The sequence below is a fragment of the Fundulus heteroclitus genome, chromosome 2 (genome assembly GCF_011125445.2).
Source record: "Fundulus heteroclitus isolate FHET01 chromosome 2, MU-UCD_Fhet_4.1, whole genome shotgun sequence".
Classification (NCBI taxonomy): domain Eukaryota; kingdom Metazoa; phylum Chordata; class Actinopteri; order Cyprinodontiformes; family Fundulidae; genus Fundulus; species Fundulus heteroclitus.
Window position 1 is genome coordinate 16,422,909 of NC_046362.1, and position 22,545 is coordinate 16,445,453.

Here is a 22,545-nt window from a genome sequence, read left to right on the forward strand (position 1 = left end):
CAGTGCCTTTCAGCATTTGAACCCAGAACCTTCTTGCTGCAAGGTTCTGGGTTCAAATCCAACCCTGGGTCTTTCTGCATGGAGTTTGCATGTTCTCCCTTTGCATGCATGGGTTCTCTCCGGGTACTCCGGCTTCCTCCCACAGTCCAAAAACATGACTGTTAGGTTAATTGGTCCCTCTAAATTGTCCTTAGGTGTGCGTGAATGGTTGTTTGTCCTGTCTGTCTCTGTGTTGCCCTGTGACAGACTGGCGACCTGTCCAGGGTGTACCCCGCCTCTCGCTCGATAGGCACCAGCAACCCTCGCGACCCCATGAGGGATTAAGCAGACCCGCTTAATCCCTCATGGGGTCGCTGTCAGAAAATGGATGGATGGATGGATGGAGTTGTAGTCCCCGTTTACCCTGATGAGCCTTTATAACGTGCAAGTTATTGGTTTATGAATAAATGGAGTCCAACTGTATGTGACCTAGTCTCAGCATGATTCCAGCTGCTCTGTGAAGGCCCTAAGCGGTTTGTTGGAGGACATTGTTGAACAAAGAACACAGCTGGGAGACAGAGATAAGCATGTGGAAGAGTTGAAAGCTATAACAATGTATCCTAGACTTTGAAACTCTTATGGAGCACAGTTCAGTTCATCTGGTAAAGAGAATCAGAGTAGCATCTAATAGACGGGTAACTCAATGTGAAGAATGTACTGATATCTTGACTGTTAATCAAAAAACTCCCCAAATGTGGTCTTTAGAAGAGGGTCAACAACAAAGCCACTGTTGAAAGAAAACCATAAAGCCACAATTAAACCTTTTGGCCTTAATGGAAGTACAGTGTATGGCAGACAGCTAATGTTGCACATCACCCCCCCCCCCCCCCCCCCCAACACACCATTCCCACTGTGAAACATGGTTGTGGCAGCAGCATGCTGTGGGCTTTTCCTTAACATGTGCCATAAAGCTGGGAAGAGTTGATGCTAGGATGGATAAAGCTAAATAAATGGTAATCCTGGAAGAATGCACGCTTTAGCAGCATGCCTGAATTCAGTCGATGGCTGATAAACAGGTTTTTTGCTGAAACTGTAGTCATCCGAATCAGGTATGTTAAAGTGGCGAATCTTCTAAAACAGTGGTCCTCAATTCCGGTCCTTGAGGTCCGATGCCATGGATAGATGTGTCCCTGATCCGACACACCTGAATCAAACAATCATGCCATTAGCAGAACTTGACTGCATACTGAGGAGGTAATTCAGCCATTTAATTCAGGTGTGTTGAATCAGAGACACATCTAAAGGTTCCAGGACACCGGACCGGAATTGAGGACCACTTTTCTAAAACATCGAAGAAAGTGTGCCTTGAGGACTAGATGTTAAACCTTGATACACATACCTCAAAAGACTTGGAGATGTACATCACCAGTCAAAAGTTTAGACACCCCTATGTCATTCAGCAGCTTGTCCTTTTGCTTGTTTTTTTTTTTTTTTTACTACCTACATCGTATATATTTACTGAAGACATCAAACTATGAAGCAAAAGTATATAGAATTATGTAGTAAGCATAATGTTTTGAAATAAGTCCAGAAATCTTTTGTATTTTAGATTTTTCAGAATGGCTCTCGGGATTCTCTCAATGAGCTTCAAATGATAGTGAAATGGTTTTCTAACAGTGTGGAAGGAGCTTCGGAGGTGAATGGGAAGGTGGGTCCAAACTTTTGACTGGCAGTGTAGTTACAGTAAAATATGGTTTTAGAAGGTGTTGAATCAGGGCTCTGAATACAAACGCACTCAAATGAACACTTTTTTAAGGTATTTGCAAAACCTGAAACCCATATTTTTTATTTCATAAAGATGCACTAATTTGTGTTTGTCAATTACATAAAATGCCATTAAAATACACTGATAATTGCTGTTATCACTTGAAAAAAAAAGAGAATGTTCAATGAATACTTTCTTGGCTAATGCCCATCTATTTCTCTGCAGCGCAGCCTAATTTCTTCCAACAAAATGCCTGAAGGTCCTGAGCTCCACTTGGCCAGCCTATTTGTCAACAAGATGTGTGATGGAGTGGTCTTTAGTGGACCGGTTACAAAATCCGAAGTCAGCAAATGTCCCGACGTGGCCTTCACCTGTGAGTCGTACCGCATCACAGCCGCTTCCAGGGGGAAGGAAGTCAAGCTGACTCTGACGCCCATGAAGAGTGACGATGATGGGAAGCGGCGATCAAAGGGTGGACAAGCAGATCAACCCATGGACATAGTCTTTCGCTTCGGGATGTCGGGTTATTTCCGCTTCACCCCAGAGGACGAAGTTCCTAAACATGCCCATCTCCGATTCTACACCCAGGAGAAGCCCCGCAGAGTGCTGAGCTTTGTGGACGCACGCAGGTTTGGCAGCTGGCAGCCCAACGGAACCTGGCAGCCTGACCGAGGGCCTTGCATCATGTTTGAGTACAAAAGCTTCAGGTTTGCAATGCTGATAATATCACTGTTCATCAGCACACCCCAGATTCTGCGTTCGCAATGACCTTTGCACTCATTTCTGCAGGGAGAACGTCTTGTCAAACCTGAGCGATCGGGCTTTTGATCGTCCCATCTGTGAGGTCCTGCTGAATCAAAAGTACTTCAACGGTATTGGGAACTATCTGAGAGCTGAAATCCTGTACAGGTGAAGTCCATGCATGAAATAACACGACATATTGTACACGGTAACGAGGGATGCAGTCATTGTGAGCTGCAATGTAACACCAAAGCAACTTGTCCACAAGTAGTGACTGTAAGATGAGTTGCTTCGACAACAATCCGGTACTATTTACCAAGATTTAAGTGTTCATCTTCAAGAAATCGCTCCCTGCTTTACAATCTGCAGGTGGCTGTTAAAAAATGACAATATCATATATTTATGCATTTCAGCCATTCCATTTAAGCAGTAAAACCAATCTATTAAATGTGTCCCCTCTGTTTGTACAGTACATGGACACACTTTTTAGTAGGTCAACGATGTATTAAAAATCCGTATTGGTATGGGAAACATTAAAGTTTTCTTACCAAGGGAAATTATAGTTTTCCTGAGCTGTAAACCCTAATCATCAAAAATAAGGAATCAAAATACATGCATGTAATGAATTTATGTAATGTGTGTTTAATTTTTTTGAATTCAATTATAAAAAAAAAAAAAAGGCTTTCCACTGATATTGTAGTTTTTTGGGGTGCAGACGTAGGATGACCTAAACCCTCTGGATTCCAAGCAGCTGCAGATTAATATCCATCCATTTGTTGTGGGTAATTTATGACATAAGGCTGCTTTGTCAGTTTTAATATGGGTAAAGCCCCTCACAAGGCAGCTAATAAGCCTGTCTCGTCTTTCCAACAGTATTCATTGTTTTTTTTACACAACACATACAGTGCACATTTAGACAGATTGTACGAACATTTTCTTTGAAAATGAAAGAAAAAGAAAAAAAGTCAGGTTAATTAGGATAACTCTGGTAAGGGTGAATGTGATTCCGATCCTAAAAGGCTCCTTTCTTTCAAGTTTCTTACTGGAAGAAACAGGGCGGCCTTGTTCATTGTTGTGAAAAACACAGCGAACAATGCATGCATTCTCATTTTTCTCACGAGTCTCAAGGTTGGTCTCAGACACACACGGCTTATTTCCCGGTGGGAAGGAGCACGTCTTCAAATTTTCCAAAGAAAAAAATGTTTTTGGTTTTGTCCAACAACTGCAGCATTGTGTTTTCTTCTGTCATAGGTTGAACATCCCACCGTTTGTGTGTGCACGGGACGCGCTGGAAGGCCTTGAGTTAGATGATGGATTTGAGAACTGGGAACCTTTGAAAAAGGAGATTGCAAACACGAAGGTGAAAAAAAGAAAGAAGATGACTGTTGTTTTCCCCAGAAACCTACGCAATTTTTATTCTAACATTATTTGTCTTTAATCTTCCCTAAAGACCCCAGGGAAACCTAAAAAGAAAGTGATAAAACAAGAGACCGGCGACCTGCTCAGACTGTGCCATACCGTTCCTCTGGAGGTGGTCAGCTTAGGTGGGGCCCAGTTCATTTCCTATCCAGTTCCCATTTTTAAATCTCAAGAAAATCTTCAATTAATAACAAATTTTCTCGACTAGGCGGTAAGGGCTATGACCCCGAGAAGGCGGACTACTCTGCCTTTCAGGCGTGGCTGCAGTGTTATTATGTGGATGGAATGAAATCAATTCGGGACCACAATGGCAGAACAATGTGGTTTAAAGTGAGTACATTTTAAAATTAAAAATGTTTTTTTTTTTTTTTAGAATTAAACTTCCACTTGTAATAAATATTAAAGATTCTGTTTGTTTCAGGGAGACCTAGGGCCCATGCCACCTAAAGGTAAGTAATACACCTGAATGCACAACTCCCTTAGGGGGGAAAAAAGAATGTTATGACATTGTAAAACAGCCCTAAAACATGTAATGACATTGTTGTTACTTAAAAGGCTTTTTATCCGCTCAAGTATGGGGAACCATTTTTGTTTAATCACTGAATGAAAATACGGAAACCTCTTTAAATAGGGCTTCTAAATCCACCACCTGCACCTGTCTGATTATTCAAATAAGTCTACAGTTACAAGAGTACTGATTGAGCGAGCGGACACATGGCCTCAACAAGAGAGCTTTGAGTTGAAATGTTGGAACGGATTATAAAACCCCTTCAAAGAGGGGAATCCAGTGTGGGAAAAATATGTTGCTTGGTTTGTTCCCCATCGTCTGTCTAGGATCTAGTGCACACACGCACAAAACCTGGAAGGTTGTAAAACAGAAACATCCAGGTACAGCTGTATCTCTGTAAATTAGAACATCAATAAAAAGTTTGTTCATTTCATAAAGTGAAACTTATATTTGTTCCTTACACACAGTGATGTATCCCAAGTGTTTATTCTTATTCATCTTAACGAATGACTTGCAGGTAAAGAGATTCTAAAATTCAGTTCTCGTCACCTTCCTAAAATAACGGCCTAAGTCATTTTTTTCAGAAAACACACAAAACAATATGGTCTACCTCACACTCTTGACACAGGCCAGTACATTATACAACAGGGGTGGAATTGTATGAATCCCTTCAACTGAGGAGCTAGACAATTTCAGAAGAGGTGGTCGGCGTCCTGAGGAGATGATTTAGGCAAAAAAATTAAATAAAAGATTTAGGCCATTATTTTAGAACGATGATGATTTTATCCTAAACACACATGAAAGAAATATTTCATGTAGGAACGTTAATCCTGCTCATAAGTCAATAAGTCAGTGTACTGTACAGTATGTGCCCTCAATGGTCAGGGCTCCTTTTGCATGGACGAATTTGAGATGAAATTGCTCCCAGAATCTTCGCTGATTGTGGAAACTTCACACTGGACCCCCAGTAGCTTGGTTTCTGCCTCTTCACTCCTCCAGAATCTGGGATCTTGATTTCAGCTGAATAAAAGACTGTTGTTCTGAAAGCAGTGGTTATTAGGCATATCTGATGTTGCCTCTAATCCGGAATGCCTCACGTCCTGCATACATCAATGTCTGGTAGCTCCAGACAGTCGCACTCAAATTACCGTCTGAACTTTGTGAATCTCCCCACAAACTCTTCGAGTGGGCGTTGCTTCAGAATCCTTTCATGTTTGTGGGTCCTGCTGTATCTGCATGTGTCATCTTCCATCCACATTTCATCCCCCTTCCTTTCCCTGCACTGCTGTAATAACTCTGCTGTTTTTCCCGCTCATCTCTTTATGGAGGGCGGTGTGCAGTAAACGCCCGCTGGACAGCTGTCAAATCAGCAGACCTTCCCATGAACTTGTCGGCCATAACGTTCTTCTGTTCTAAAAGACAACTTTGGGTTTTCATAATATGCAAGCAGAATCATATTCAAATGAACAAGAATCAACACTTAAACTATAGCAATCTGTTTAGAATGAATCAATATAATTCAAATTTTTTTATTGAAGTCCTGAAAATTAACTTTTTAAAGACAATTTTTTTTTTTAAATGGACATAGAAATGTAAGCATTGATGACGAAGGTCTGCATGCATGGTAGATTGTAGTGACTTCCTCTACAGTAAATGCACAGGTGGACACAGAAGTGTTACACTCTTTTCTCCTTCCGTCAACAGATAGTAGGTTTAACAATGGAGTGATTTTTTTTTTCCCAGGATGATGGTGATTCTTACCACTGAGCAAAGAGCATTAAAACAGTACTTCAGTAAAGGCAAATTAACTCAAGACATGAACAGCAGACAGGATCATAATCCAAGTAAAAATCTGGGGTGGAAATTAACGAAAAAAAAAAAAAAAAGTTACACAAGGCACCATCCTGCAAAGCTTATCCGACCGAAGGAAATCCTCCTTAGTTAACTCAATGCTAAACAGGATATAAACTGTTAAGAAAAGACGGCTGAATAGCCACACAATATTGATAGTAATGTTTTTGATTCAATATTTTTTCCTTCAACATTTGAACTCATAGTCTATTATTATACAAGAACAATCTGCAAATACTCCATCCATGCATTTCTTTTGAGGGGTCTTGCAAAGCAAGAACCTTTAGTCATTAAACTAAAATACTCTTGGAACATAACCCTGATTAGATAGTTTTGCAAAGTGAAACTAGTGGCAGGATATTCCTCAAGAGTAATGATTTCCTAATTTGTGATTTTCACAGCTTAATCCTACATAAGAATCTAACTTAACCACCTGTTGTTTTTTTATGTTTGTAGAGTTAAAATCCCCCAAGGCGAAAAAGAGGGCAAAGAAAGATGATGACCACGATTACACAGAGAAGAAAAAGGTAAAAGTCACTTTTATTGCTTACATTTTAAACTATGTAGCTGCTAGTAACACTAGTGGTATTTGTTCAGGTGGCCAAAAGTGAGACAGAGAGCACAGGAAAGAAAAGGGCGCTCAAAAAGGAAATACCAAAAAAAGAAATAACCACACATTCAAAGAGAGGAAAGGCCACAAAGGCCCAGGAAGCGTCGTTACAGACTGAAACTAGATCAAGTGCACGTACAAAGAAAACTTCCAGCCCTACAGAACCTGCTGCAGGTAAACAAATGGGATTACATGAAATTAATTTTCTTTTTTTTTTATGCTGTAGAGCCTGAATATTACTTACCGTGCTTGTTGTTGCAGGGAGAGGGAGACGAAACGGGAGAGTGAGCAGAAAAAACAGCAAGTAAACATGCAACTGGACCAATCAGTAGAAGATTTTTAATACTCCAAAATATTTTTTCAAATAAAAGATTTTTTTTTACAAAAGCTATTAAACAAAAGTGTTTATTTTTGAAAATTTTGCACCATTATTACATTATTCTAGTAAATTTACACCAAATATTCCCGCTTACAAGTCACTTTTTTAAACATGGTAGACTACATCACAAACTGAGCAAAAGGGTCACAATTTGAAAGGGTTTGAAGTCCAGAGAGAGTCCTTCAGATGTGATGCGCGCTGGCTGGGCGGGGTCTCGCCTCTCTAAGAAATCACAACTGAAAGGGGGAAAAAAAATGGTTTTGTTCTTGGACAATAATGCCAAATAGAGCAGAGGGGATCATAACAAAAGATTACATTGGAAGCACTTACTGCCAGGCTTCCTTAACTGGAAGGTCGCAGCGCAGAGTAGCGGTAACCCTGCTCCCATATGACTCGTAGAGACGCAGGACAAGGTTTCCATTTCCGTCCTCTGCCTGGTAGAGCAAACGACACTCAGAGACACTTTCTAAAGTATTTATAGTGCCTGAGCTTTGGGGCATTCCCACCACAGACTTCAGCATACTGGATTTGACATGACATACCAACCCAAAGTGGTGGTTTGTTGTAAAACTCTGGGATGCCTGGCATACATTTGTATTTACCCCTCGTGCGAATACAATGTACCACGTCTACCAGCTTTTCCCATCTATAGACTGAATTTTTTTTGCTGATTCTTTACAAAATACGCCAAATTCGGACAGGCTAGATAGGATCTGTGGATCTCTCTTTTCAAGTCTTGTCACATCCTCTATTGAAATTGGGTCATTCTAGCATGAACACGGTTGGATTTAAACCAATGGTTGGTCAACTTTAGCACCTTAATTTTTCCCAAGTACAACCATTTTTTATAAATATCTGAAAGGGCTGTAATATAATATAATACAGCATAAGAAAGCCTCACAGCGTTTCTTCGGTTTGTTTGGTTTGTCGTGAAAACAAACAAAACATTCTTACACATTAGAATTTAGCAACTTGTTGGAGAATTTGAAGGATTTTGGTTTAATTATGCCTTTTTACCCATTTGTTGAAATATCACATTTGAATTTGGAGAAATTAACAAATTGAAATTAAAATGAGTCTGAAAATCAAACGTTAAAGTAGCCAAAGTTGATGATTGCATCTTAATAAATGTTTTATGTACCCGACATTATACAGATTCCTTTAGTGAACATGTTAGTTTTTAAAACGTAAAATGCAGAGATATACACTGTTGTTAGAGTGTGCTACATAGTGTCACTGAACATAGCAATTAGCAAATCTCACTGGTTTCAAACTTGGAATTGGAATAAATTGGGGATGTTAAAATGTTTTTAACGGCTCTACATTAGCTCAGTAGTTGTAAGATTTACTTTGCAGTTATTTGTGTTTCTTTACCTTTCAAACAATAGAAACATTGTATTGTACGAGAGACAACCCAAGTACCACCAGTGGTACATGTACCATAGTGTGAAAAACATGGATCAGAACCACTCCATTGTAGTTCTGGTTATATCCTTTGAAATGTTGGAAGGCGAACCGCCGCCTCAGTTTGAAGTCATTTAAAGGCTCTAACAGCTTTTCTTTCAGAATATTTATCTTTCCTTTAACTCTAACCCGGTTCCTTGACCCTACAAAATAACAGCATCCCCACATCATGATGCTGCGGCCACCATGATTCACTTTGGGAATTGGGGGAGTTTCAGGGTGATTTGCAGCGCTGGCTTCCCACCGCACATTGTTCTGTATGCCTTTTGCAAATGGCCCAAAACATTTAGCTTTGTTCTAATCTGACAATTCTTCCACATATTTGTGGCGTTTCAACAATGGGTTTCCTTTTGCCACTTGTTGAAGAAAGGACTTGTTGCATACACAACTAAAGCCCTGACTTTCCGGTTTGAGCTTAGCGTGTCTGCTGCTCCTCCAAAGTTATTATGACTGCTCCCCTCTGGCCTTCCAGCGAAGGTGGACGACCGTGGCTGAATAAGTTTGCTGTGGTGCCATACTCTCTCCATTTCTGGATTATTGATCACAAAGTGCTCGGTTAGAGGTTATATCTCCAGCAAACCTCTGAGGCCTTCACAGAGCAGTTGTATTTATACAGAGGTTAAATTACAGACAGGTGAACTATTGAAAATCATGCATCCTTTTCCTTTCATTTCACATTTATGTACTATGCCACTAACAAGTATGTCAATGTTAATAAATTATTTTATTGGGGCCTTTGACCCAGGTCCTGAAAACTCTCTGCTGCAGAAGGGAGGGAGCCAGGGCGGTGGCAGATAACGTGCTCTGCTACCTCTCCGCTCTGTTATCCTCCAAGGTCAAGGCTTGCATATTCTGTGTGTGTGAATCAATATTTAGACTTCATGTGCAAAGCTGGAGTCTGACAGGGGAATGCGTAAGATTGTGCGGGGAGCAGATGAGAGGAGAACAGAGCTGGGAAAGCCATGGCGCCCAACCGCGCTCTGCTGGGAACGTGTTTACTTTCGCTCAGGAATCATCATTTCCCACAACAGTCAGCATTTAGGATTGTAATGTGAGAGAAGCTGAAACGGTTCAGGAAACGTGAACGTTTTCTCAAGGCACTGTACACCAAGCCAGAGTCAATTTCCCCAGTCTCAACCGGTCTCATGTATCACTTAGGGTTAGGGTTGTGGCTTGTTATGCAATACCTGCTTAATGGTCTCGAGTATGACTGCTGACGGGCTGACTGAGAAGGCACTCCAGGGTACAGAGTCCGGATGGCACTGGATCTCCCTCAGAGGGTAGTTGAGGTTGTAAGCACACTGAATGACAGAAGCATCCTGGAAGGATCCTGTAAGACATGCACGCACACGTGTTCACAGAGTCCCCCTGGTTTGTAAGAAATAAACTCAAATCAAACCAAGCCTACCTGAGTGGGGCATGATGGCATATGTGAACTGATGATCCCCCATATCAGCAGTAGCGTCTGGGGCCTTCGGTGCTCTCAGTCTGAGGAAATAGCGTTTATAACAATCAAATTCTCCGAATTGTACTCGGCTGACATGACGTATAGTAGGCACAGAAAACCTCACAGGGACAGGGTCATTGTGTTCTCGTGGATGGAATAACCATATTTGGAGTCGTTCAGAAGTGCCACTCCAAAGTTGTGCTCTGATAGGTCGGCCCATTTGTGACCCCAAACCTAGGCCAGAAAAAAAAAAATGAAAGAAAGAAAAAAACCACAGACTGCCAGAAAAACAATGAGCAACACTTTACTGCCGTACCTCAAACCTCGCCCAGTCCCACGATGTGTTCCAGTGTGTGGGCCTCTGCAGATGACCAAACTGAATCTCATATGTAGCGTTTGGGCTTCGTACTCGCACAGGAAACTCAACTTTGAGGAACTTGTGCGACTCTGCCCACTGCACCTGAAATCACAGACGTATGTTTCTTCCCCTGTACAGTGTGTGTGTTAAACATAAGCAAAAGCTGCGTCAGAGTTCATAATAACCTTTGTGTTGAACTTGATGTAGGGACAAGTGGCATCCATGATGATCTCCTGTGTGACGGTGCTTTTATCGCTGACCCTAAGGGTGAAGCTGACACTGCCTCGGACCCCTCCTGAGGACCCCACCCGGACAGGCTGCACCACTTCTAGTACTGGCTTCCTAAAATAGTTCAAGATTTAGTTTTCTAATCTTTCTAAACAGATTCTTGCCAGTTCTGGGACGTTTGCAATGTAGTGACTGTGACGAACAAGACCTCGTCTGAAGATGGTAGTCCATCACATCCCAGGCATCCCAGTACAGGGGAACGTCGTCGAATATGACAAACTGGTTTCCAGAGCAGCCCTCAGAGATGGTTTCCCTGAAAAAAAATGATTAGATTTGCCAACAGATCACTTAGAGCAGGGATGCCAAACATACTGCCCGCGGGCCAGTTCCGACCCGCTGAACAATTTAGTCTGGCCCGTTGGCTAAATGCACTATCATTATTCAACAAAATTTTTATTTATTTATTTTTTCTCCCCAGTGTCCTCTCTGGCATTGTGGCAATAAGAATTGTTGTCTTAATGCCAAAAAGAGCTCATCAGATTTGATTTCACAAGTGGAGCAGTACTGCTTTTGCCATAGTACTCCGCTTGATATATGAATATGATTAGGTTTATTATGATTCATGCGGGGAATATCACAAATGATATGGACACTACAATGGGAAAGTAGGAGAGGAAAGGAAGAACAATAAGAAACAAAGAAAAGGTGAAAGAAAGAGATAAAAGGAAGAGAATGATAAAACAATTATTGAAAAAACATGTACTTCGTTTAATTGAAAATCTGCAGTTCCTATATTGTCCATGAGGGGCGCTGTGTTTTAATCAGCAGATGGTAGCACTGAACTTCAGATGTGGAAAATCAATCACTGTGATCAGTTCCTATGCATAATGCACAAGTAAATGTTTAACTGAGTAAAAGTATTGTTGAAATTGCACATATTTTTCTTAAAAACGCTGAGGTTATTCATAATATATTGTGTAAAAGTGAAATTCATTTAGTCTAAAAAAACAAGTTCACTTTTATTAGTTTTATTTAATCTTGCAATGAGTTTACTCGTGTGGCCCTCTTGAGATCAGATTAAGCTGTATGTGGCCCCTAAACCAAAATGAGTTTGGCCCCCCCTGACTTAGAGCTATTTACTTCTCGTGTAACTTTACCTGTTTGCACCGATTAAACAGAGTGATGCCAGTGTGCCGTCTTTACTGACAACCGCCTGCAAAATCCCATTCTCCATAAGGACAGTGCCGTCAGCCTGTAAACATACACAGGACTGTTAGAGACACAACATGCTAACAGGGCTGATATAGATCACCTTACAGTGAATACCTGAGGAGTGACGGAGACTGGAGTCACGGGCTGCGTCTCTTTTACAGGAGCCAAACCAACGCTGGGAGCTCTCACCAGAGCTGGAGGACCACAGGTCACCAGATGTTAACTTTTGACCTAAACAACCCAATTATTCGCTAAATACCGTGAAGCTTACCAAGCTGGGGTTTGTCAGTGCCATCTGTAATCTGTGTGACTTCACATCGCTCCCAGGGCAGAGAGTTAAACACACCAGGAGAGCTGCCCTTTGGCTCCAAGGCTTCGAATGCCTCCCGCAGAAGTACACCACCATCCTTTCTGAGCTCTTCAACAGGATGTAGGAACAATATCACTCAGATTTGAAAGGTGCATGGCCATGTTATTTGACTTTTTTTTTTAAATGTATACGTCAGTAGCTCACTCTAGTTGCATACAAAGTTTTTATGAAAGATTTTCACATCCTGCTGCCGTTTTAGTAATTATTTTGGGATTTTACCCTTAGTTTTTGCTCAATTTGTTAGTAAACAAAGCCTTTTGTGTTTAATTTTATTAACAGGAAGTAGAACACTGCGCATCCGCAGCAGGGGATAAAACAAGGGCGTGGCTAACAGCTATTAGCATCTCCCAGCGAAACAATGCAGAATGGTCCAAGATCCAGTGGAAAAAAAATAAAAAAATCTATGATTCCAAGAGGGATAAGACTGGAATGTCGCTAGGAACACAGTATGAATGGTTGTGTTCACTGAAGCAGATGCTAAACCTGCTGATGAATCAGATGTGACTGCAGAGATGATTGACGTGAGTAGATGTTCTTATATGAGGCTCTTAAAGTTGTTGATTGTTTGTCTTCCATCGCGACGAGCTGCCGCTTTACTGCGAAGCATTGCAGAGGGTCAGGCTCAGTCTGGCATTATTTAATACTATTTTATTAATCAAGCAAAGCGCCATTATGATAGTTCTGCAATGCTGTCACTAGATGCTGTGTCTGTTTATATCTTGTCATCGGGCCCGGTGCTGGGGCTATTTTTATCCACCAAACGGACCATCAAAACAATATCAGAATGAAGCCTTGGTGTATATAACTTTATTTTATCATGATCAAACGGTTTTTGGTGTTTTTTTTAATAAGCATATAATGTGGCTATATACATTTAACAGAAAACTGAAGTCCTAATTGTTGTACCTTTATAATAATTAAGAGCGTCTTCCACAACCATCTCTATGCAGCTGCCAGGAATCACATCATGGAACTGGTTTAGAAGAAGCAACCTGTAGGAAAGTGGAGGAAAAAAAGAGAAAGATGAAACAAGTAAAAAAAAAAAACAACTGGTATTTTCTTTCTGGTAGGACTTAAAAGTTTCTTTGAACCTCCAGAGGTGCTGCAATTTTTCAGCAGGATAAAGAAACTCCTTGTTTCGGCAGAGGGCCAAGCTGCTGGCCGCCTCAACATCGTGAAGCAGAGCTTCACACTGGCGGTTCTCACTCTTAATCTGCAGAAAACAGAGACGAGCTAAAAGCAGTGACACAGCAATCAAAGTTTAATGGCCTAAACTGGTTGTACCAAGGACTCATTTTGTCGTTACGTAGCAATCACCAAAGTGTATCTGTTTATTAAAGCTATTAGAGTCATGCTCATTTTAAATTTGATAAGAAAATATATATTTGGGCACCAAAAAAAAAAAAAACTATTTCCTTTTCAGAATCATGTACTTTTCCAGAGTCAAATTTTCTAGAATTTTCTGGCAGTTTTTTTTAATAAACTTCTAGACACTAGAGTACAAATCATGAATAAAGTTGGGTTTTATCAGTATTTTCCACAAATCCTTAAAAACGGCACAACAGTAAAGTTGTAAGTTGCCTTTGACTGCGACAAAGGACTATTTCACAGCTTTTTTTTAACAATCTGGGCCAACTTAAATCAGCTCCATTTTTTAAATCTATAGTACTATCTTGACTAGAGTGTTGTTTATTAAATACAGATTAAATCCAAGTTTGTGACACATGATGCCATTTTGTTTATAGAAAATTAAAAACATAGGTATTTGTACATTTTAGTTTTTTTGTAGACCTAAATCCAATGGCAAATACTAATCATATTAATGTATCCCAGCACCCTATAAATAGCGAATCCTGAATACCTTAGCCTGTGTGGTGTAGGTGCCATTGTGCAACTCCAGGAAGAGCTCTCCGGTCCAAGTGCACAACAGACCTGAGTCAGCCTGCAGCTGTGAGAAAAGCTTTGCAGGACTGGATATCTGGACCCTGGGAAGAGTTATAAAAGCACATGGAAGCAAGTAATATGGTTTCTAACTTACATTTCATTACTAGCACTATGACCGCAGACATGAATCCCATCAGAGTCAACATTTCTTTGTCTGAACCACATTGTGACCACTTGCTGACACACAGCGACATGAATCTGAGATAATTGGGTTAAAGGTGTTTCCTGCTTGAGGGGGGTCTCTTTTTTTTTTCTTTTTTTTTTTTAAATCACTGATGACGATGGTTTAAAGTAAAAGACCAGAACCCACTTGGGAAGTCCATCTGTGTCCTGAACCAGGTGGAGCCGGTCGATCATCAGCTGCGTTGGGCCACCACCGCCATCGCCAAAGCCAAACAATGCTGCGCTGTGATTGGCTCGTCCTTTGTCTTTGTTATTCTTCAAAGTTTTCACCAGCTATGGGTGGAGGAATGCACAAAAGTTTGGTTAGACACCTTTCACCCATAGGCAGTATTTAGCAGACCTCCAGTGTCTTAAAAATATCCACACCCTTGGCTTTCTTCCTGTTTTGTTATATTCCAACCAGTGATTTTTAATGATTTTTTATCTTAGTTTATATAGTAGGTATCCACAAAATTGGCCGGTGCATATTTGTTCACCCACTATGCAATAATGCCCCTAAAAAGTTATGCTGTCAATCTCTCTCTTGTGTCCCTTTCTTTCACCTCTTCTCCTTTGTTTTCCCTCTCATTTTCTCTCTTCTACCTTTTCAATGTAGTGTCCACATGACCTGAATTATTCCCTACATAAATCATAATAAAACTATTTACATATATAAATCAAGCAGAGCACTATAGCGAAAGCGATAATGCTCCACTTGTGAAAGTAAAATCTGTTGGCCTCTTTTTGGCATTAAGACAACAATTCTTATGGCCAGCACCACTAGGCAAGAGGCATCACACTAGTGATGGCGAGATGAAGCCTCTTGAAGCACGGAGGCTTTCCCAGACGTCTAGGGAAATCAAGAGAGTTCATTTACTCTACTGTGCCATCAAGTGGACAATAAAATAAGAGGCAAAGTGATTGTATACCATGAATTTGGTGTTTAAAGCTTCCATCTGAATAAATAAACGATGTGTGCGGTGCCAATAAACAAATCCTGGCCATGATCTAGGTATGATCTTGATCTGTCTCTAAGACATAATAGCTGAAAAATTGAAATGAAAAATGGAAAGTAGTCACCCTGCTTGTCCCCATCTTCCTCAACGTCTACCACACAGTCCAGAAAAGCTGTGTGTTGTTCTTGGCATACTCTCTGGTAAACTTTACGTCGCTGTCCACTGAGCTGATGTGGTTGGTGAATGCCTCAACTTCTTTGGTTTGGATTTTGACCCAAGTGTCATCCACGTACCTAAACCGGCGAGTTGGTAGTGTTCCCTTGTAAGCCCTACAATCTATAGAGCTGGGCTGTATGGAAGAGTGGCCAGTAATAAGCCTTTACATAGTGTTAAAAATAAGAAGGCAGGTTTTGAGTTTGTCAAAAGGCACATGGGCGACTGACTCCCCAAATGTATGGCGGAAGTTGAGCTGGTCAGATGAGACGAACATTAAACTTTTCGGCCACCAAGGAGAGCAATCCGTCTGGCACAAACTCAACACATCCCATCACAAACCCCACAGTGAAGTATTGCGGTGGCAGCATCATGCCGTGGGGATGTTTTTAGGCAGTGGGGACTGGAAAACTGGTCCGAGTCGAGGGAAAGATGGATGGTGCTAAATGCAGGGATATTGTTCAGCTAAACCTGTGTCAGCCTGCCTGTGATTTCATACTGGGATGGAGGTTCGACTTTCAGCAGGAAAATGACCCGAAGCAAACCGATAAGGCAACACTTGTGTGGTTAAAGGGAAAACCTTTAAACGTGTTGGACCAAGTCAAAGTCCAGACCGCTTTCCAACTGAGAATCTGTGGTTAAGCGTCGCTGTCCGATCAACGTTCAAAAGCTAAAACTATCCAACATGAAGGAGCTGGAATCCCTGTGGTGAATTCGTAGGGACTGATACAAAGATACTAGCAGCAGTAGCTGCTGCAAAAATGTGGCTCTACAAAGTACTGGCTTCAATGGGGGGTGAACAGTTATGCACACTTAAGGTTTCTTTAATTTTCTCCTATTTGTTTATTGTTTCACAGTAAAAAAAATTTACATCTTCAAAGTTGCTGGCATGTTCAGTAAATGAAGTAATGCAAACTCTATGAAATTCCAGGTCGTCATGCAACAAACCATGAAAAACACCAAGGGGGGTGAATACTTTCGCGAACCACTGTGTATGTACTGTATTGTAGACTCACGTCTTCAATTTTTCCCTTCATTTCATAGGAATTTCCTGGAGGGAAGTGGGTTAAAACTTTGGAGCCATCGAGACCCTCCCAGAAAAATGTGTTGTGCTTTACAAAAATAGGAATAAAGAAATGCAACGTTATCAAAAAAATCATTTTTTAGCAAAAAAAAAAAAAAAAAAAAAAAAAATGCTAGCAAAATACTTACAGGAAAAGTGTTGACCAAATTCCAGCTCAGCTTCTGTGTCAGAAAATTGGAAATACCACATCCTTGCATGATTTGCGGTAGCTGGGCGGAGTAGCCAAACGTATCAGGAAGCCAAAACTACAGAGAAGAAAGATAATGTTATAATGTCATAATATTATGTTGAATATGTTGGCTGGATGATAACAGCCACACTGCAAAAAGGGAACTAAAAGTAAGTAAGGTTTTCTTGAAATTTGTGGATTTTTCCTTGATTTGAGCAACTAAGTAACACTATTTGCCTAAAATGAGATAATTAGATATACTGCTCTTGAAATAAGATGATGGAGATGAATTGTTCCTATTTTAAGTGCAAAAATCCTATTCCGTTGGCAAAAAGTCTCATTTTGCTGCTGAAAACAAGGACAAATACGCTAATTTCTTGGAGATCTGACTTATTTTAAGATCTCGTTTTGCAGTGCAACATGTTCAACAAAGATGGGTATTTTTAAAGAGTCCTACCTCTTTGCAAAACATTCCAAACTCCTGATTAAAGAAGCGCTGGCCCTCCAGGAACTGCCGGACCATGGACTCACCTGAGGGCAGATTGCCATCCTTCAAGGCAAACATGACATTGTTATTAGACCTTAACTTTGAAGGTCACATATCATATTAAGGAGCCAGAAAACCTAACATTTTGAAAGAATGAAACATAAATACAACAAATGAGGTTGAAATCTGTGGAAGTAACAAAAGGTTGAGAGAACAGAGTTCTCCACCCGTCTGTGTGAAGGACCTATTGCCCCAGGGTTACGTAACTCTCAAATTTTGGAGTTCAAGGAAGGAACGATCTGAACTCATGGAAGCGCCGCGGCTATCATTGCTAACTAGAACAAAGTCACTGTAGTGCAGTCAAACACAAGTGAAACAGAAATAAAGGCTTGAAAACAATATTCTGTGTATATTTAATCTATATAATGTGTTTCAATTGGCCCATCGAGTTACTGAATAAGTGAACTGTTCTAATTTATGGAATGGGTCAGTAGACAATTTAACTTGGGACTATGTCTCCCGGCTGGCCTGGGAACGCCTTGGGATTCCTCCTGAGGAGCTGGCCCAAGTGGCCGGGGAGAGGGACGTCTGGGCCTCCCTACTGAAGCTGCTACCCCCGCGACCCGACCCCGGATAAGCGGAAGAAGACGGACGGACGGACGGACAATTTAACTATTGTGATCTACAAGCCTGAACACAGCTGGAAAATAAGGACATCCTGTTTTTTTATTGTGTGCATGAACGGGTGAAGTGATGCAGCTACATTAAAAATAGCTCCTGCTATTGTCTGCGCGGTTAGGTTTACCATTTCCACCCATGTTCCTCCAACGGGAATGAACTGGCCTTTCTTCACGTAATCCTGAATCTTGGAGAAAAGTCCTGGATACCAGCTCTTTACCCACTGAAACTGCTGAGCCTGAGGCAAAGAAAAGGGTGAACATTGGACACAATCCCAGATATTTGGAAAATTTCATAAAACTTTTTTTTTTTTTTTTTTTTTAAATCATGCACGCATGCAGAAACCTGAGAGCAAGTGAAAACAAACTCCGGGTTGCTCTCCATTAAACTGACGGCCGTCACCCAGCTTCGGCCACATTTGCGAATAGTCTCCTCGTACGGCCACAGCCAGGCTGTGGACGAAGACGCAGTAGTATTAAATATATTTACTGGAAATGTGCTTTTTCTGTTACATTATTTATTTATTTTTTGAACTACTAACAGCTTTATGGCACTACAGTACATTTTCAATAAATGGGGAACAATATGTAACAAGTTAATCAAAAAGATATACATAAATAATAACGCAGTGATAAATAATGTATACATGATTAACAAATATATTTTTAACACACTAAAAAATATATAATTTGACGTTATAAAATGGTTATTCACTTTTTCTCTCTTACATGAAAACCTCAAGAATTCAAGGGAAATCGCAATAAAATAAAAATGTTAAAAAGTAAATTAATTTCAACAATTTAAATGAAAAACTGATATTCAATATTATTTTAATTTATTGAAATGTACAATTGTGCAAAAAATTTGAAATAATTCACGTATCAACGTACACAAAAATCTGTATATACCGTAAATAGTAAGGCTGAGGAATGATTCACCTGCTTGTTAAAGACAAAAAAAAGCTCTGTATTTTTCACACTATAAGGCACACTTAAAATCCTTACATTTTCTCAAAAACTGATAGTGAGTCTTATAATCTGATGCACCTTATGTATAATTACTATACTTGTTGTGCTTACTGACCGATTTTATGTGGTACAATGTGCTAAAAAATCTGTTAAAATGTGTCAGTACGACTTTGGTAAGCAACAAAGCCGCTCCACCCAATGGATATTCGAAGCATTATGGTACAGTGTCACTACCTTATTGAGCCCCTGAGCAGTCTACAAGACTGCCTGACTGTAATATCTAAACTAGAAGTGCATTCATGTAAGGCAGCCCGTGCCCGGAGTACATGCTAGCAACAATAAACCTAGAAAGTAAATTCAATATAAAAGTTACGTTTTTTTTTGGCCTCATGTTAGAAACTACTCTGTCCTCCTGGCAGAGACGGATAGCTCTCCCTCTCAGGAGAGAGCGGCGTAAGGAGCGAAGTTTGTCGCTCCAGATTTAAGCAGAAGCAGAAAACTGTGCTGTAGATATGCAAAAAGAGAGAGTACTTTTTTTTCAGATTGTGACATTTCTAGTTACTACTGAAAAAAGATCCTCTGAAAAACATTTTCAAGAATATTTTGAAGTAAAGAAATAGTGATAGGAGTATCAGCACCTGTTTGCTGGACTGCTAAAGTTACAGTTGAGATTGAATCAGTAAAAAAAATAAAAAAATACCTGAATCTATGTGGCAGTGACCCATTGCATGGACGGTGTGCTGGCTATCCCCGTTCCGCTGGTTAAAGAACTTGTGGGCCAGACTGTGAGCTTTGGAGAAGGTGCTGGGATCAAACGGGTCACAAAGATTCACCATCTCATTAGCAGTGAAGAGAGCCTGGTAGCCCCGTTGCTCCCCCTCTCCAAGCTCCTGTTTAAAATGGGGGCCAGATTTCAGGTTCGCCCTCATTAAGCACTATCTCTTTAAATGACTCGTGCATTGTCCAGCTGTTTTAATCAAAATTACCTTAACAATGTCAACAAGCATCTCAAACTCAGTCAGCAGCTTCTGCACATCCCTGTTGAATATCACCAACTCTGCTTTCTGTACAGAAAACATCCTGTTTGGGTCTGGAGCTGCGATCATGGATCCTTGACCAGCGCCGAAAAGCCCATTACAGGCTACTTCCACATATAGGGTGACGCTTCATAGAAAGAGAGGAATATGAGAACAAGCCAAAACAAATGTTGAAATAGTATTTCAATCAGATTTCAGTCCTGTGCTGACCTGTGGGGCTCTTCATTTTTCAGACTGTCAGACAGGATGTAACTTGTCTTTTCTCCCTCTTTAGTTAATCCCTGTAAGGAAAAAAATAAAATAAATATATTTTAGGCATATTATGTGGCTCAGGTGCATTTTTTTAGGTTTACCTTAGTTTGATGCAAAAAAAAAAAGAGCTGCAACATTACCTGAACTGGCTGCCCATCTCTCCAAACCATTCCCTCTCCATCACTTTCCCAGAGGAGATGAACCTCTTTTCCTCTCCAGGGTTCAGGGATCGTCAAGGACACTTTGAACCAGCAAGTCCACCATCTTCCACAGCAATCAAGCGTTGGTTAGTTTCGCATTTAAAAGATAACAGAAGCTAATAAAAACTAAAGGAGATCAGAGATGCATCCCTTACGTAGGTCCAAAGGTATCACCGACTTTGTAAGGTGCAAAGTTCTGCTTGGAGGCTTCGGAAAATGGGATTCTGCTTTGAGACAGGAAGAAGCTGATGGTTTCCAGCGGACAGGACTCCCCATAAAGTCTGCAAAGATTGATCATTTATTAAGGAAAAGCTGACTTATTTAGACAGACATAAAGAGGCAGTCAAAAGCTCTCACTCTATTTATTTATTTATTTATTTTTGCATTTATTATTTGTGACGTCCATGTAATTTAATGGGACTTTACAAAATACTCCATTTCCATTTTTTTTCTCAAAAACAAGAAAACAAAACAAAAATTGACAACCAAGCCATATTTTTTTGTATCCCACTTTAGTCAAATACCTACAAATAAAATTAAATGCAGCCAAAAGTCTTTAGAAGTCACCTAATTACATCTAAAAGTTTTAATGGATCACTGCTCCATTCATATAGCATAACTGAAAACCTGCCAAGACTTGGCTATTCAAAGGAGAACAAGGAGAACATTAATCAGAGAGCCAAGAGGCTCATAGTAACTTCACAGGTCACTCTGCAAATCTGGCCTCTAATGAAGAGTAGCAAGAAAAAAAATAAAAATGAAAAAGGACTTACATTTGCAGTTTGCCTCAAGACAAAATAAATGTATTATTTGGTGCTCTGGTTAGAGACATTACGACTGAAAAATACCTCTTTTGCAAAATAAAATAAAATAAATACAAATGTCTAAATCTGGATGTGTCAAGTTGATTAAAGTTGTAACAAACAACAACAATGTCATGCAGCTGTAGCTTCAGGAAAAGAAGATTTAAGAAAGTATTGACTCATATGGGCATAATGCATGTTCACGCCACACTGTTCAGATTTTTAGTTGTGAAAACAACAAGACGCTATAATTTCCTGCCACTTCCCCATCAGAAGCCTCCATTACATGGAATCCCAATAAACTACAGTGAGGCTCGTGAGCGTAAAGGGACAAAAATATGGGAAAACGTTCAAGGGGCGAGATTACTTTTGCAAACTCACTGCATGCAAACAAACTGAAATTAAGTGTTCGGTCTCCATTGTGATTGTGCAGAGACAGTCAGTGCAGCCCAATGAACGAAGCCTTACCGTCCTCTCAGGTTGCAGTCTGTAAAGTAAACATCGGATATAAACTTCTCCGCTCTCTCCAGGAGAGTGCGCCTATTCTTCAGCACAGGCAGGTGATACATCGCGGATCAAACGCATAAAACTCACAAAAAACGGTAAAGCTTTTCTAACAGGATTCCAGCTGGACGTGGACACACGCACAACCCGGAAGTAAAAAGTACAGAAATTTGTTTTTATTCTTGCAAGTGCACATGTTGGCCGCTAGATGTCAATGTTGTTCAACAACAAAAACAAGGCGACATGTCCGTTGTATATATTGTCACGGATAAGGCGTAAACTGCCGTAAAAGTATTTTTCTCTCTATTTTATTTGTATCAGCGATTTCAAAAATATGTCTGAATCACCCAAAGATTCATTTAGTATTACTGAAGTAACGCTCTCTCTGCAATGCTAACTCTAAAACAGGAGTGATTGCTTTAACTTAGAGAAGAAAAATTCCATGGAAACCAATTATTTAATTTGAAAAGGTGTTCCGACTTTATTTTTTTGTATCTTTCTCTTTTCTTTTTTACAGAAGTTATTTACACTTAGCATGGCTTCACAGAAAACCCTGCTTTGGACAACAACTGCATACATTTAGCAAGAAACAAATACGTCTTGACACATGTCATGACACATCATTAAAAGACAAACATAGCAACAGGATATTAGCAGTGATATGTTGGCAAACGCAGCAACAAGGAGAGAAAAAAATGCATCAGATAACTGCTGAATGATGCTTTGCAGAAAACAACAGAGTGCACTTGTTAGGAAT

General features: G+C 40.3%; 2 protein-coding genes across 2 annotated transcripts; one reads left to right on the forward strand and one right to left on the reverse strand.

Moving 5' to 3' along the window:
* The first annotated feature begins 1,969 nt into the window (after positions 1-1,969).
* neil1 (nei-like DNA glycosylase 1) lies at positions 1,970-7,253 on the forward strand. Its single transcript, XM_012857044.3, has 9 exons — positions 1,970-2,451; positions 2,534-2,653; positions 3,737-3,845; positions 3,936-4,029; positions 4,113-4,234; positions 4,326-4,353; positions 6,720-6,790; positions 6,861-7,047; positions 7,135-7,253. Exons 1-9 carry the CDS (start codon positions 1,994-1,996, stop codon positions 7,179-7,181), a joined length of 1,236 nt encoding a protein of 411 aa, XP_012712498.2. The 5' UTR covers positions 1,970-1,993; the 3' UTR covers positions 7,182-7,253.
* A 9-nt stretch (positions 7,254-7,262) lies between these two features.
* Positions 7,263-21,936, reverse strand: man2c1 (mannosidase, alpha, class 2C, member 1). Its single transcript, XM_036149400.1, has 26 exons — positions 21,753-21,936; positions 20,637-20,762; positions 20,422-20,545; positions 20,240-20,310; positions 19,979-20,156; positions 19,693-19,882; positions 18,370-18,476; positions 18,152-18,262; positions 17,317-17,409; positions 16,819-16,935; positions 16,623-16,718; positions 14,586-14,731; positions 14,193-14,316; positions 13,423-13,544; positions 13,238-13,323; positions 12,233-12,379; positions 12,076-12,155; positions 11,907-12,001; positions 10,958-11,062; positions 10,707-10,863; positions 10,480-10,623; positions 10,288-10,397; positions 10,125-10,204; positions 9,904-10,046; positions 7,583-7,686; positions 7,263-7,488 (listed from the first exon to the last, which is right to left on the reverse strand). The coding sequence occupies exons 1-26, from the start codon at positions 21,851-21,853 to the stop codon at positions 7,377-7,379; spliced, it is 3,069 nt and encodes a 1,022-aa protein (XP_036005293.1). The 5' UTR covers positions 21,854-21,936; the 3' UTR covers positions 7,263-7,376.
* Between the last annotated feature and the right edge of the window lie 609 nt (positions 21,937-22,545).